The sequence below is a fragment of the Pantherophis guttatus genome, chromosome 6, assembly GCF_059756535.1.
Source record: "Pantherophis guttatus breed Tessera chromosome 6, ASM5975653v1, whole genome shotgun sequence".
Taxonomy (NCBI): domain Eukaryota; kingdom Metazoa; phylum Chordata; class Lepidosauria; order Squamata; family Colubridae; genus Pantherophis; species Pantherophis guttatus.
Window position 1 is genome coordinate 17,683,677 of NC_142068.1, and position 16,324 is coordinate 17,700,000.

At 42.5% G+C, this 16,324-nt stretch overlaps 1 protein-coding gene across 2 annotated transcripts in view; it reads right to left on the reverse strand.

Moving 5' to 3' along the window:
- Positions 1-10,113: 10,113 nt before the first annotated feature.
- The window catches only part of TMEM212 (transmembrane protein 212), a 30,307-nt gene continuing 24,096 nt past the window's right edge, over positions 10,114-16,324 (reverse strand). The window contains exon 4 of one of the 2 annotated variants that reach the window (XM_087872516.1): positions 10,114-10,833. In XM_087872516.1, the coding sequence (XP_087728642.1) occupies positions 10,747-10,833 (87 nt within the window). In that variant the 3' untranslated portion in view covers positions 10,114-10,746. Of the gene's footprint in view, positions 10,834-12,372; positions 13,286-16,324 lie in introns of those variants that run through there. The other variant, XM_034438980.3, reaches the window with a different exon arrangement.

Genomic DNA, 16,324 nt, shown 5'->3' on the forward strand with positions numbered 1-16,324 from the left:
CCAGACCTCAGGAGGTAACTGGTTCCAGAGAGCTGGGGCAGCCACAGAGAAGGCCCTCCCCCGTGGGCCCGCCAGCCGGCATTGTTTAGCTGACGGGACCCAGAGGAGACCAACTTTGTGGGATCTTACCGGTCGCTGGGAGCTTTGGGGTAGAAGGCGGTCTCAAAGATAACTGCAACTGCCAATCAGCACAGGCAAAGTCTTTCTTTTTTAAAAAAAAAAAAATCTGATTTTTTTCCCCCTTATGAAATGGATTGAGGCCTCAATACTTGCATTGCAAATCACCCTCGGTTGGTGGCAAGGTGTTACAACGGACTATTTCTGCCATCAAGCCGTTAATCACATTTTTGCAGCTATGACAAAAACAGCACTAAAATAAAATATCAAAAGCTATACCTTAGCTCACTGAAGGCTGATCATATAAAGCCCCCCCCCCATTTCATTCCCAGTAGTATCTATCTCAAGAGGTTAAGTTGTGATTTAACTGGGCTTTCCTTTGATCTGCAAAACAGTTGGCAATAGAAGCTGATGACTAGAGGCTATTTTTGGTGAAATGAAGTCACTCTAGCTGCAAGCCTTTTTTCCCTTGAATTGGAGCAGGGTTTACTCCAAATGCTAGGCAGAGCTTTGATATGTTGAAGAGTGTGTCTTAGCCAATGTCTCCTCCTTCTCTTTCTCCTTCTCTTCTTCTTCTTCTTCTTCTTCCATTCCTCTGATCACTACTACATGTTACAGCGACGACGGCACCCACTTGAGCCTTCTTCCCTCAGCTGTCGTCTTCTTCAAAGGGATTTTTCTGTTTTGTTTTAGGAAAGTGTTGCCATTAACAGCAGTTTTAAAACCTTTGATGGTTGGAAAGGAATCTTTTTTCCCCCAGCGCTAATGACAGTTGTTGCTGCTGCTCACATCATCCTCCCACCCACCATTTTCTTTACTTTTGGTTCATTTAAAAAAAAAACCAAACATATGAGAATGTATATGTGCACATGGCCAAGAAATGGAATGGAACATGATCAATTTTCATTTGGTTCATATATATGTATGTATGTATGTATGTATGTATGTATGTATGTATATTTATTTTCTTATCGTAGGTTTTGTATGTATTTTTCTTCAAACCAGGTATTTTCCTACATAAACCAAGTTTCTCAAACTGCAGCCATAGCTCAGTGAAATCACATCCACTCTCCTAGGCTTCTTTAGAAAATACCCGGTTTGAAGAAAAATACGTACAAAACCTACAATAAGAAAAGAAAGCAAATACTTAGCCTCTAGGGGGAGGGAACATATGGTAAGGGTGTGGCTAACTGATGAGGACCAATCAGTCTGAAATAGATCTATATTAGTCTCCCAATAGGCAGCAAAATGTATGCTTGTTGTCTGAAGAAGCCTAGGAGAGTGGATGTGACGGGTGTTTTCCCATACACACATACAAAAATTGCCCTGCAGGCAAAAGATGAGAGAAAGAATAAATTCTTAGGACCAACAGGAAGTTTTAGAGGGGGAAACTTTATGTCAAATCAAGACAGGAACTAAATTGTCTATAATAAATCATTAGCAGGTGTCCCGAAGAGAAAAGGGGTTGAATGAGAGTTTTTAATGCGGCAGTTTGCTTTGGTTTTGGTGCTTCAGATTGTGTTGAACATTTATGTGCAATGTTTGTTAACACAGGATAGTGGTGAATGCTGGCATATAGACAAAATGGTCTGAAAGAAAATAATTATTTAGGGAGTATTAAAAGAGAGGCAAATGAATGAGGGAAGGTATTTTAGAAATAATCATATATCAGCTATTTCTTATGAACATTCTGAACTGAGCCTTGAGTAATTCACCCAAGTTCAAATATAAGCATAAACAAGAAACAATGGATGGATGGAGAGAAAGAATCAAGGAGAGAAGCAACTGGAACTAAGGAGACATTTCCTAACAGTGAGAACAATCAACCCGTGGAATGGCTTGCCTCCAGAAGTTGTGGGTGCCCCATCACAGGGGCTTTCAAGAAGAGACTGGACAGCCATTTATCTGAAATGGTTTAGGATCTCCTGCTTGAGCAGGGGGTTGGACTAAAAGACCTCCAAGGTCCCTTCCAATTCTGTTATTCTGTGTTCTGTGTTCTACCTTATCAAGAGAGATGGAATGGTGGGTGGAATGAAAAGACTTGAGTGACTCAAATGGTAGCTGACCATAGATTTGAATTATCTTTACAAAAACATAGATCTCGGGAAAGCTGAACTCATGGGTATGACTATTCCAGGAGAAAAAGAATCAAAGGCTGATTTATATAGGTGTTATAGCCCATCAGTGTGTTGATGGCAATCAGAATACACAGTCAGTCTTCTGATAATACTTTCCCTCAAAAATCCATTCCTACTTCACTTATGACCCAGTCTTGTTGAGCAATTGTGTTTTCTCTATGAAACACTATTTCAAAGCTGAGGCTCTATCTAAACATGTGGGATATTACTCAGAGAGACATACAAAACTGATAACTGTAAGCACTGTAAACCAAGCTCAGGCATTGTGAAATTGGCCGGAATGGACTGAGATTGTATTTTCTGATTAATTGGAGAAACGTTTTTCAACCATGGTAACTTTAACTTGTGTGGATGGATGTCAATTCCCGGAATTCTCCAGCCCAGAAAAACATTGGCCTAGATCAGTGATGGCAAACCTCTTCGACACCAAATGCCCAAACTGGAATGCGTGTGCGTGCATTCGCGTGTATGCGCCAGAGCACCGGAAACCCAAAGACCAGCTGGCCAGTGCGCATGCGCACGCTTTGCTACCTGGTCTTCGGATTTCTGGCGCACACATGCGTACTCACCAGCTGGTCTTCGCACATGCCGGAGCTGGCCAGCTAGTCTTTGGGTTTCTGGTGCTCCGACACACATGAAGACCAACTGGCCGAGCAGCTGATTGTGGCTTGTGTGCCCATAGAGATATTGTGGCTCCGTTACCTGAGCCTTTGTCATCGGCAGGAGAGGACTCCGAGAGTGAAGGAGAGGAGTTGGCAAGGCCTCCCTCTCCAGGACCCTCCTCTCTGGCAATGCCTTCGGTGTCCGCCGAAGGGCAAGAGATAGGGCCGGGGCCAAGCACATCCACACAGCCACAGGTGGACAGTGATGACAGTAATGAGTCTTGGCTGGATCCTCTGCAGCATCACAGAGATAAGTGCGCGCAACAGAAGAAAAGGCGTGCCAGAGATTAAGCTGAGTCACTGGACCACACCCCACAGGGTATAAAAGAGGGTGAGGTGGCCATTCAGACTCTGTGATGGACAAAACTAACTACTATCGAGTCACATTGCATCTTTGGGAACAACATTATCGGCCTTGGATTTATTTTACGAACTGGACAATTCTTGACTGTGTGTATTTTGTTTATTGAGTAAAGTTCTTGGCAAGCAGCTACTGGGTTGCTGCCAAGCTTCTTATCGGAAGAATTGGTTGTCTGCCAGTTATTTAACCCCCGGCTGTCTGTTTGTGTGCGTGTGTGAGACGGGGACAGAACAAGAGAGAGCTCTGCGTGCCACCTCTGGCACGCGTGCCATAGGTTCGCCATCACGGGCCTAGATTATTGATTGCACAAGAACCACAAAAGTGAAAGGAACAGACTGAAGTCTCTTTATCCTTGTAGATGGAAAGAAAGAATGGAAGAAAGATGAGTGGATGGTACCAAGCAGAAATTAGACACACAAAAAGACTCATGGTCTTTGTAGTACCGTATTTTTCGGAGTATAAGACACACCGAAGTTTAAGACGCAGCTTAGTTTTTGGGGAGGAAAATAGAGGGGGTGGAAATCTGCTACCAGGTATTCATCTGGCTAGCGTCCTTAGTCTGGTCAGCTTCAGAACATTAGTTTGCTGGTTTTTATCCCCTGCTTGGGGATAAAAAACAGCTTCTAAAGCACAACTGATCTTTGGAGAGGGAAGCAATGAGAAAAGCAGGCAAACCACGGAGATCGCTGCACTCGCTAGCGCCTCCTTAGGGCTGGAAAAAAACTTCACAGCTGGGATTCGAAGGGAGCAGGCAAAGTGCTTCACTCTTTAGCGCCTCGTTAGGGCTGAAAAAAAGCTTCGAAAAAGCTACATTCAGAATATAAAATGCACCCAAATTTTCAACCTCTTTTAGGAGGGAAAAAGTGTGCCTTATACTCCGAAAAATATGGTATGTCCTTCTTTAGAGGATGGTAATGCATGGCCAATGATCCAATATACCCCAGCCCTATTTTGTGTTCCACCTTGCCTCATCACTGTTAAAATTTCATGAGAAAACTACCAAATTTTCATCATTTACCCCTTATTTTTCATCTAAAAAAGGACATGAAATAAATGTGAAACCATTGAAAGACGTATGCAAGTGCTTTCTCCTTAATATCCTTCCAATTTGACGGAATAGACTGTGAATGTCAGACCCCCTCCATTGAGTCTATTGGTCACCAGCCTGCAGTTCTTGAATGTAAGAAGAAATAAGAACTTTCCATCTAGAAATGGTTCTTGATCCCATCCAACTCATCCTGTATCAAAAGGTGCGTGCCCTGTGATCACTTTATAAATAGAGAATACAGCGGGAGTTACTCTGCATGGTTTTTCCAGTGCCTACCAAACAGCAATTGTGTTCTGGAAAAATACCTAAATGCCATTCCTTGCTGCCCCAATACGGACTGTAACGAAGTGAATGGGTCGATTCTTAAAAGCGAGATACTAAAGGCAGGGTGGTAATCTATTCTAGGAAGCAAGGGAAAGTGGTGATATTTGAAAAGAGCAATGACAGCTACAGAAGAAGGAATTCCAATGAATGCAAATAGAATGGGGACGTGTATAGAAAACAGAGAAGCAAATCACCAAATGTAAGTACAAGCACAGCGTCAGACTCTTAGGAAGAGTGCAATCTGAGCTGAAGTTTGCAAAAGATGTTAAGATTTAGGATGGGAGTATATTTAGAGAGAGAGAAAAATAGGGTGTTGATAAGTCCGCAAGGATGAGAAAGATTGATAAATGTTAGTAGACCACAACAAAGGCAGAAACATTTAGCTGCCACAGGGAAAGTGGGCTTAACCTTCTGGTACGGTGATAGTAGATCAAATGGAAAAATGAAGTTTGAAGTCTACAGTAAGTGAAATAGGGATTGGAAATAATACTCACCCCTATGTCTGTTGACTATAGATATAATGCTAAACTAAACCATAGTGTTTCGTTTATGGTGTTAAACCATAGATAGTTGAATAAGCCATGGCTTATTCAAGTACTGGTGAGGCACAGTACTTCAATTACATATGAATCAGCTTAAAGAAGGTCATATTTTCAAAACTTGGTAAAATGTACAATAATGAGCAATAATTATATATTGTTGGATGCAATTCTGGGATCACAACTCTTATTCTTCTAAGCCATGATGGTGATTCTATGGCACATGTGCCATAGGTGACACACGGAGCCATATTGGTGGGCACTGGCCAACTGACTTTCAGGCTTTCTGGGCCCACCAGAACTAGGGAATCAGGCTGTTTCCTGCTTCTGGAATACCTGGGGGGGGCTGGGGAAGGCTCATTTTTTGCTGTCCCCAGGCTCCAAAGCCTTTCTAGGAGCCTGGGAGGGCGGAAATTGCCTGCCCCCCTCAGGAGGCCTTCCAGAGGCCAGAAATGGCCCATTTGCCAACTTCCGGTGGGATCACACACACACTTTTGGCACGCTATGGCAAAAAGGTTAACCATCACTGTTCTAAACTAAGAAGCCATATTGGATACAAATTAGAGGAGGTGTATTCACAGTTTATCTAGAAAATCCTTGGTTGAAGAAGGCTGGCCTAAAGGTTTCTAATTATCCTGGCCTATGTTTGATGGTTCTTAAATACATTTTAGAAGGTCACACATTAAGGAGACTGATAATATTAAGGTTTGTGTAGCATTTAGGACTGCGTTCCAAAGAGGAGCTTTGGAACATAAAGTAGCATGAAATACTATCTATCAGCAGCTTGTCAAACCAGCTCGGGAACATCTGTAAAACAATCTCTATGCAATCCTAGGAAATAGCACAATCCCAGTGTAAAGAGTTGCAAGCCAATAAGTTCGTGTTCTTATGCACTCCAAAGCATTATTCTGGAATTGGCCAAAAGCACACCGCACGCAGCCACGATTAATATACATTTTCGGTAGCTGTGCACACGTTTTTTGCAGTAACACAAGAGAACTCCCCTGTGTGATTTTACAGAGGTTGCATCTCCCTGTGTACGTTGCTCAGTGGAAAACTTTAATCAGGCACATGGAATCTAACCTGCTGGTGTCAACCAATTCCAAAAGAAATGAGTCAGGTTGAGCAAACAGTAAAAAGAAGAATCTCTGCCCTTGCAAACATTTTGGACCTTTGATCTTTGTCTTTGTAGAGTAACAGCCTGTGATCTTGAAAAGGTCAGACCGTACATTTAAATTGAACTGTACTTGCAACATGGGGTTGATAGGTAAAAAAAAAAAAACCCAAAAAAGGAGGAAGATTCTTTAGTCCCTACTGACTGGTTGGCTGAAGCTTTATCTCACTGTGTTCCTAACAGAGTGTATATTTGAACAGGAATCAAGCATTCTACATTAACAGGATTTACTGGAAATCTTTGAGATTAGAATTAACCATTCACTTGCTGTAACTGGGCTGAAGAAACAATGGAGGTTTTAGGTGCAGACCTTTTTGGGTGCTATACTCCGTGCAAATGGGTTTCTTAGCTATCCCTACCAACAAACTAATCATTGTATTAGCACAGGAAAGTTAAGTCTCAGTCTTGGGCGTTTTTTATCAAGGCAACCTGGTCTACCCAAATATGGGATGGAGCATACTGTTTCTGCTTTTGCCCCAATCCACGAGCCTTCTCAGGCAGTCACTTTTGCGACAAACTATTTTTGTGTTAAATTTATATTTTACCGACAAAGAAATAAAGGGAGACTAGTATTATGAGCCGTGGTGGTGCAGTGGTTAGAGTGCAGTACTGCAGGCTACTTCTGCTGACTGCGGGGTGACTTCAATTTGGCAGATTGAATCTCACCAGGCTCAAGGTTGACTCAGCCTTCCATCCTTCCGAGGTCAGTAAAATGAGGACCCAGATTGTTGGAGGCGATACGCTGACTCTAAATTGTTTAGAGAGGACTATACAGCATTGGAAAGCAGTATATAAGTCTAAGTGCTATTGCACTATTGCAATGCACAACAGAGATTGTAAAACTTTTTCCAAGTTGAGGGAGTGCTCTTTTTAAAATGTTGACAATATGCAATATGGGCATTAAATGGGCAATATGCTGACTCTGTAAACCACTTAGAGAGGGCTGTAAAGCACTGAGAAGCGATATATAAGTCGAAGTGCTATTCAGAGGTGGTATTCAGCCAGTTTGGACCGGTTCGCCTGAACCGGTAACGGAAAGTGCAGGTGGGCCTGCCCATTCGCCCCTGCTCTATGCCATCCTATTTAGGCATGTTTTCGAGGCCAGGCACATGCGCAGAAAGTGCATGCACGAGCAAAGTGGATGCTTGGAAGGCGGGCGCACACACGAACCAGGCGCACATGTGCACGAAGCGAGCGTGTGTGCAGTGAACCGGTAGTAACATAATCTGAAACCCACCACTGGTGCTATTGCTATTGCTAGTATAGATCTATTTCAAGCTATTTAACCCTCGTCAGCTAACCATTTGCCCTTCTGGGATTCGAACCCAGGCTGCTTACATATTAGGTAGGTGTATTAACCTCTAAGCCATGGGCTCTCCTAGTTATGTTGGTTATACCAGGGAAGAGATTGTTTTTTATCAGGGCAACCTGGTTTACCAAATATGGGATGGAGCATACTGCTTCCACTTTTGCCTTTCAGCCCCAATCCACAGATAGTCATTTTTGTGACTCAGTCTTGGGCTTTGTCTAAGAAGGACATATATGGTTATAAATAAATACACTTATATGCTTCATTTTATAAATCATATTTTGGAAAGAAAGCAAAAACTTCCAGGGGAAGTATATTGTGGTGACACCACAGATGATGGCTCTTAATTCCAAGTCATAGAAAAATTAACTTTTTCCAATTAGTTCCTCCTATTAGTTTATGTCCAAAGCCATGCTGGCTGAGTATGATTGGGATTGTAGTCCAGTGCATCCTGGACACCAGAAGACTGATGAGGAACAACCTAGACCAGCGGTCACTAACTGGTGGTCCATGGACCACTGGTGGTCCTTGAGAAAATTTTGGTGGTCCTCAGAAAAATTATTTGAATTTTTTATATTGCTCTAAATCAGGAGTCCTCAAACTACGGCCCCTAGGACAAATACGTGCAATGAACATTTGTGTTGCTGCAGAGAGTCTCCCCCTTCAGGGTCTTTTTGTGTGGGTTGGAGAGGGACAGAAATTCTTCTGGGATTCGAACCCAGGCTGCTTACATATTAGGTATGTGTATTAACCTCTAAGCCATGGGCTCTCCTAGTTTTGTTGGTTATTCCAGGGGTCTGCTTCAGCCTCCTCCTCGGGCTTTCAGCGAAGGCTGGAGGGAAGTGCCGCTGGTGGTGAAGAGCCAGAGGGCCTTGTTCCAGTGGGACTGCATCATGGCCCGGACCTGGCTGACCATCTCAGCCTGCTGAGCCTCCAGGTGCCAGTACCTGGCCTTGCACTCCCATAGGTCTTCCCTCTACTTGGAAAGCGTATGCTCCTAGTCCACAGTGAGGTGCTTCTGCTGAGCCTCCTTCTTGGCCAGATCCAATTTGAACTGAGCTGTTTTGCCAACTCTTTCTCATGGTGGCTGCTTAGCTCCAACAACTGCTTCCTGTTGGGGCCTTAAGGAGCCCAGGCGGGTAGGGGAGGAGTGGCTGGGAGGCGAGGGGTGAGTAGAGGCCGGTGAGGCGTCCCTTGACATGAGTGACATCAAGTTGGCCATGCCCACCCAGCCACATGATCACCTAGCCATGCCCACCCAGCCGGTCATTAGGCAGATCATATTAGTGGTCCGCGGGATTTAAAATTATGAATTTAGTGGTCCCTGAGGTCCAAAAGGTTGGGGATCCCTGACCTAGACTTTGGGTTCTGTGCTGTGCAGTGTTTATTTAGCCATGGTTTCACTGAATTTAGCCATGCTTTCACTGGATTCAAGGTAGAAATAAAAAATGAACTACCTCTCACACAGCCTCTGAGGAATCATATACTATAATGCAGACTTCTGCTCTTTCACAAATTTGCAGATGCCTGTCTGCCAACACAATGACATCCCTGGAAAGGGACAGGCCTGACTTTTTGGTCTATTTTTCTTTTGGGAGGAGTGTCATGCCACACCATATAACTTTATATACTGTTGTTGCCCTCTAGCCCCATCTAGTGGCCGGAGAGACAAATATGACCCAAGTATATTGTTTTGAAGCTGACCCAACCCATTTTACCCATCAGCCCACGTTCTCGAACCAAGCGCCCACTGGGAAACCAGATCCCATTTCCTTTAACAGAAGGCAGAAGCACATGGTCATCCAAGGACAAACCTACATCCCACACAGAGCATCGCTGGTGAGGTTTAAATTGCTTGTATTTATTAATTGTTATGTTCAGCAGTAACTTAATACTGTCTACCTTGTATCTGGTTCTCATTGTATGTATCCCTAATTTCCCCAGTTTCACCATATCCTGTTCTTTCAATAAAGCATTCAGTTCTACGCACGGGGTCTGTTTTATTGGAGGATAGGTGAGTTTAGCTGCATGTCGAGCTGCACACAGACTAACGTGTAGTGGGGACAGAACAAGGAGAGTTTTTGGGTTGGTTGTTTCTCAAAGTTCTCTAGTTACAATTTCCATCCTAATCACACCAAAAGGACACTGATCCCTTCCTCATCCTTAAAAAATTTTTAAGGGATCCTTAAAAATCCCTATTTTATACAACATCATTTCGCAATTTCGCCAGTCAATTTTGACACTCAGATCTTGGTGGCTACAGTCGTGGTTGCCCAAACCTTCCCAAAAAAAAACAAAAAAAACCCCCACTGTTAAAAATTGTGGGTGTATTTTGAGCTTGGTGGTTTTCTTGCAAATGTTTCATTACCAAACTCGATAACATCATCAGTGTTAAGAAGGAGGGGTTCTTGTGTCTGCTAAGTCATATCTAAAGAAATCACATTATATATTAATGAGTTTGTCAAATTGGGACATAAATATTCTCCATTTATAACAACAAGGCACAGACAAATGTAACATATATTTTGGATCTGGTTTCTGGATTCTAGATTCATTATTACTCAAAAGAATTACCTCAGGCCACAGATCAAACGCGCAATACACAACCACTTTAAAATCTTCATGGGGCTAGGTTATTATTTTGAATATGGCAACAGAGGGAAATACTAAATCTGTTAAGAATAAACTTTTGAACTGTGCTTCATGAAATTTAAAATTAAAATGAGATTTTGTTGTGATCCTGACTGCTTATTTAACCAAGCCCTGCCTGACCTCTTGGGTATTCAGACCTTAGGAGAACTTTGAAATGCCAGGTGCATCACTTCACCCAACAAAGTAGTTGAACATCATTGATTTATAACTTTCACTCACAATTTTTTTTTCCTGCAAATTTAGTTTGCAGTGATAGAACTGTTGATACCTGCGTGGAAAGCTAAAGAGAGTTGCAGGAGACGAATTCCTGTCAAAGTGCGGCAGCATCCACAAAAGGTGCTAGTAGGGCTTGTAAAGTAATCTCACGATTATTTCATTATCCAGAGTCCTGAATCCTGTGCTCCCTGCACATGTGAAGCTTTTCAGATCTTTCCTGTCTCTGGTTCACTTCTCCTTGCATGCATAAGTCCATCAAACAGAGGCTCTTCAGAGGTGCAATCCATGAATGGCTGCGGTTGAAGAAAAAGTCAACATATTAACTCAGAAACACTCTTTGTGCAGGGAACTCTCTAAATCCTACTCCATACATATAAAGCTGAGCGCAAATTGCCTTCTGGAATTCAAGTTCAATAGCAGAGAAATTGAATATGCATTTATTCTGAACTTTTCCGGAAAAAAGAGACTTTCTCAAGGACAGAGCTTCCCTTAGTGATGGCAATCAAGTCACCATTGTAAATTCCAAAATGAATTCTCTCATTATATCATTTCTTGGGATTTAATAGAAGTATAGAAGACTGCTGTGATAATACAGTGAAAGATAGGTCATTGATATGTACATCAAAGAGAAATAATTGTTCCTCGCCATTCTTCATTAGACTGCCTTCAGAACAATGTGTCCAGTTCTGGGCACACAGCTTAATAAAGATATTGACAAAGTAGAGCTTGGCCAGAGAAGAGCAATCAAGATGATAAGCTGAAAGGAAAACCATATGAAGAATGGTTGGAGGCATCAGATGAGTTTAAGTCTGGAGAACAAAAGTTTGCAGAAACTTGAATTGTCTTCAGAAGAATATAAGCAGTACTTTACTGGTTCAAATTCATTGCCCATGTAGTCCTGCAGTCTGTTCTCAGGGTGGCCAACAACTGCATAAGGAAGTTCACTAGTTTCTTAGCAGATGGCCTTCAGAGGCAGTCACAAGTGGGTGTTATGGGTGGGTGTGAAAGAGTGGTGTAAAGGTGTGGGCACCAGAGTCCGAAGTAACAGACCCAATTCAATCAAAACTCTGAGGCCTGGGGTTTCCTCAAAGCACGAGTTTATTAGGCATGTCATATTGGCACAGCTGGTGAAAACCTGACTTTGAAAGACCCGACGTTTTCCCCACCCAAATCAAAACCCAAAGTTCTTTCCCCCACACCCATCACATGGTCCAGTCAGGTCACCGTCCCAACTCCAGTTGGCGTCAGTCCACGCCTCCCCAGCACCTGGTGGGAACGTCCTTGGTTCACAGGAGAAATAATTTTATTTTAGCTACAAGTCCCCAGCTATCTCCCTTTCCCACATCTCCAACCGGCCTCACTGTGGCAGCCTTGAAGATGCTCCAATATGGCTTCATGGCTGACAGGTGGGTTCTATAGAGTATAGACAGGCGCTATGGGGTGCAGGATCCTCCTACCATCCAGGGAGTCTTTGGGAGAAAAAGTGGCTGGAGCAACTTGCAGGAGCCACTTACTGCGTGGACCTCCCACAGACTTTCTCATTGACTTTGCTTATGGGAAGCTGGCATGGAAGGTCCCAAATGGTGATCAACAGGACTGTGGGACACTGCAATGTTGCAATTGTGCAATTGTGGTTGCCAGATACCAAATCACAATCATGTGAAACTCTGCAAGTGATGTAACTGATGTTTTGAATGGTCACTGAAAAAAGGGATGTAATCAGTGGTGGGTTCCTCCCGGTTTGGTCCGGTTCGGTATGACATCACCGAACCGGTTCTCCCCCTCCCCGCCCTCCCACCCCCCCACCCCCCCCACATTATTCTTACCTTTTATTTGGTCCCACCCCCAATCTATTGCTGCCTCCTGAGTCCCAGCTGATGACTAGAGTGAAAAAAACTGTTTAAACTCTTGCCGCGGGGCTTCAAAGGGCCGTCCTACAGCTGATCAGTGTTAAAAGCAAACAAATAAGTCGGATCGTAAGTGCGAGGACTGGCCGTAAGTGCGAGGACCTTCCAGAAATGACTCTGACCAGGTAGCCACACCCACCTAGTCACATGACCTCCAAGCCACACCCACAAAATAAGCCACGCCCACAGAACCAGTAGTAAAAAAATTTAGAACCCACCCCTGGATGTAATCTTATCTGAATGGCCGTCATGTAAAAGATGGATATAATTATTCATTATTATTCATAAAACAGGACAGGAAACAATGACTTATTTACAAGGAAGTACATTTCAGTAATTCAGCATCATGAAAAATGTCTGAACGATAAGAAGTGTTCAACAATGGGACAGACCTGCCTCAGGAGATCTTCTTTTGCTAGATGTTGTAAAACAGGCCTATCAAACTTGCGGCCCATGAGCCGGATGTGTCACGTGCTGGCCATGCCCATGCCCGGTTTAGCGAAGGGGGGAAAAGTCGTGATACATCACATGACGCCACCATGACACCGCGTGTTTGACAGCCCTGTTCTAAAGAGAATCTGGATGGCCATTTTGAAAACAAATTCTCCCGATAACAACTATGTGGGAAGCAAATTGTTTACAATGGTTTACAATGCTATTTGGATTTTTAAGAATCTATATTCTTCTATGATTATGCCTTTAAATTAACATGTTTGTTGCATCATTTAACTGGAGATTTGTGAGAAACTGTTGCTTTTGTAAAGATGACATTCAACCTCCTCCGTGAAGCTCAGTCCAGATGTATGGAGGTCCCAGATCACCATGAATTCCTTTCTCCCTACAAAGAAAAGGCTACTATGAAATATTTGTTCAGTCACACAATTAAGTACAGGCTAGACTAGAAGTGGCAACCTGTTTAGATAGATGGGTGTTTGCAGGGTATGATTTTAAAAAAAGTCAAGGCAATGGCAATCAAAACGCCACCATCTTGATTTTTTTTACTGTATCCTGTGGACACCCCTGTTGGGATAATTATTTTGAATTAAACACATAGTTCAAACAGCCCAAGCACTCTTTTTATGCCTGCCTGAGTGTTTGTGCTGCCAATGCAAAATCCCACCCCTATGCAAGGAGCAATTTGGGGACAAAAGGTTATTGGCCTCACTCTAGATCAGGGATGTCCAATCTTGGACTTCAACTCCCAGAATTCCCCAACCACAAGTCTTAAAGTTGCCAGGATTGGACACCCTGATTTAGATCATTACACACACACTCCACCTGACAACTGTTACTTACATTTTAAAAATCAAAACTGATATGACTGTTCACCACCCAGAGTCACTCGTTTGAGATGGGTGGCTACACAAATTGAATGAATGAATGAATGAATGAATGATGCTGTTGAAATGACCTATAATTTCTGCCAAACTTTAGCAATGTGGTCTGGTGGCCCTTAAATGTTTGCAGGTGGTCAACTGTTTGCAAATCTCAAACAGGTCATAGGCTACTACAAGCAGATTTTGGATCATGTGAACTAAGTGGGTAAATCCTGATTTATAGTTTAGGATGAGCCATTTGTGGGTTATTCAAGCATATCAATGACAAGCATATGTGCGAATGGAAAGTAGAAGATCAGACAGAGAGAAACACTAAAGGAACTTTCCTATTTGTAGCAGACATGTTCTTTTCACCAAAAATAACAGCAACTACCTAATTTTGGCTGAGGTCAAAATATTAACCAGATTGGGATGGATTGGTGCTTAGATGGGAGACCACCAGACTTTTGGTTAGATCAGAGAGTTGTAAAAGCTTACTGGACAGCATTGTCTGCCATGGTTGGGTTGGGGAATAATGAAAAACAAGACAGTGTTGATGACAAATGCACCCCTTTATCAATGTGCATTGTCAATGTCTGTCAGAGTTTGCAGCACATCCGACCAGCACACAAGTAAATGAACTTCAGCAGGATTCAGCATACAATATCAGGAACACAGAAGCAATATTCATAGAAGCAAGTCATTACAGAGTAGAGAGATTCAGAGGCTAATATATTGTACAGAGGCTCACATTACAGAGGCCAAACCAACCCTTCTATACAGTTCAGCAAGTCTAAGCCACGACCAGACTTCAAACAGTCTCTTACAGCCCCATGCAAACAAATACTATGTTTCAGTTTCCAAACAGTCCCCAATGGCTGGGGACTGTTGTTGCCATGTCTATTCCAGTCTATGAATATTCATACTCTGACAATGTCAGTGTGACTACAACAGGGGTGAGGCTTCCTTTTGCTGCTACATCTGCCATCTTGCTTTTTTTTTTTTTTTACCTTTCCTGAAGATACTGAGCTTGGATATGGACAATGGCAAACTATTTGTATTTTATTACAAAAACTATCCAAATGAATCCTTGAAGCCATCAGAAGGTCAGCTTGACTTCAAGGAGATAGTTTTAAAAACATTTATTTGTACCTATCACATTTACCAGGGCCTTTAGCTTCCTGCTTTTTTGGGAATCGAAAGGCCCTGGGAGATAATCTTACTAAATCCTTATCATTATACCCTGATAACAACTCTGAGAGGTGGAAACTTTCCAAATCACCCACTGAGATAGATATATCCCCTTTTTCTCTCTCTCCCCTTTGCTTGCTAATGAATCTATCAATGGTTTTACTAAAGTGATATTTTAATTGCATAGAAAACCATTCTCTTTCCATGGACCTATTTATCCCTCAAAGTGAGACGGATGTTTGTTTTAACAAGTATTCTTGTCTTCTTTTATTTTAAAGAAACTTGCTGGGATCAAGTCTGAAAAGCTCCTCCAATATTGCTGTCTCTGTTCACAGCTGTTCTTCTCTCCCTCCCTTCCAATAATTAAATGAAAACAAGCTTGAACATCAACAAAAGTAAAAAAAAAAAAAAAAGCTTCTTCCAACATGTTAAAAACAAGAGAAAAGTCAAGGAAACAATTGGTCCATTGCTGGGAGAAAGCGGCAAGAAGGTGACAAGCAACAGGGAGAAAGCAGAACTACTTAACTCATTTTTTGCATCTGTCTTTACACAAAGGGAAAAAACAGTCCAACCTATCAAAAACAGCACCACAAAAAACAGACTAGGAACACAAGTGAAAATAGGGAAGAAAATGGTAAGTGACACCTGCCTATCCTAGACGAGTTCAAATCACCAAGACCAGATGGACTACAACCCAAGGTTCTGAAGGAACTGGCAGACAAGATCTCAGAACCACTGAACTATATCTTTCAAAGATCCTGGAGCACCAGGGAACTGCCAAAGGACTGGAAAAGAGCTGATGTAGTTCCAGTCTTCAAAAAAGGAAAAAAAAATAGATCCAGGAAACTACAGGCCTATCATCCTGACCACAATACCAGGGAATATTCTGGAAAAGATAATCAAGCAACGAATCAGTGAATACCTACAAGCAAACAAGGTAATAACCAAAAGCCAACATGGGTTTGTCAAAAACAGATCATGCCAGACTAATCTTATTGCACTCTTTGATAAAGTGACAAAATTAGTGGACCAGAGGAATGGTGTCGATATAATTTACTTGGACTTCAGTAAGGCATTTGATAAAGTAGACCACAACCTACTACTAGATAAAATAGAAAAATGTGGGTTAGACAGCATCACCACCAGATGGATTCGTAACTGGCTGACCAACCACACTCAACGTGTAGTCCTCAATGGAATTGCATCTACATGGAGAGAAGTATGCAGTGAGGTACTCCAAGGCTCTGTTTTAGGCCCAGTACTCTTCAACATCTTCATCAATGATTTGAATGAGGGGATAGATGGGGAATTCATCAAATTTTCAGAAGACACCAAGCTAGCAGGAATAGTCAACACTCCGGAAAATAGAC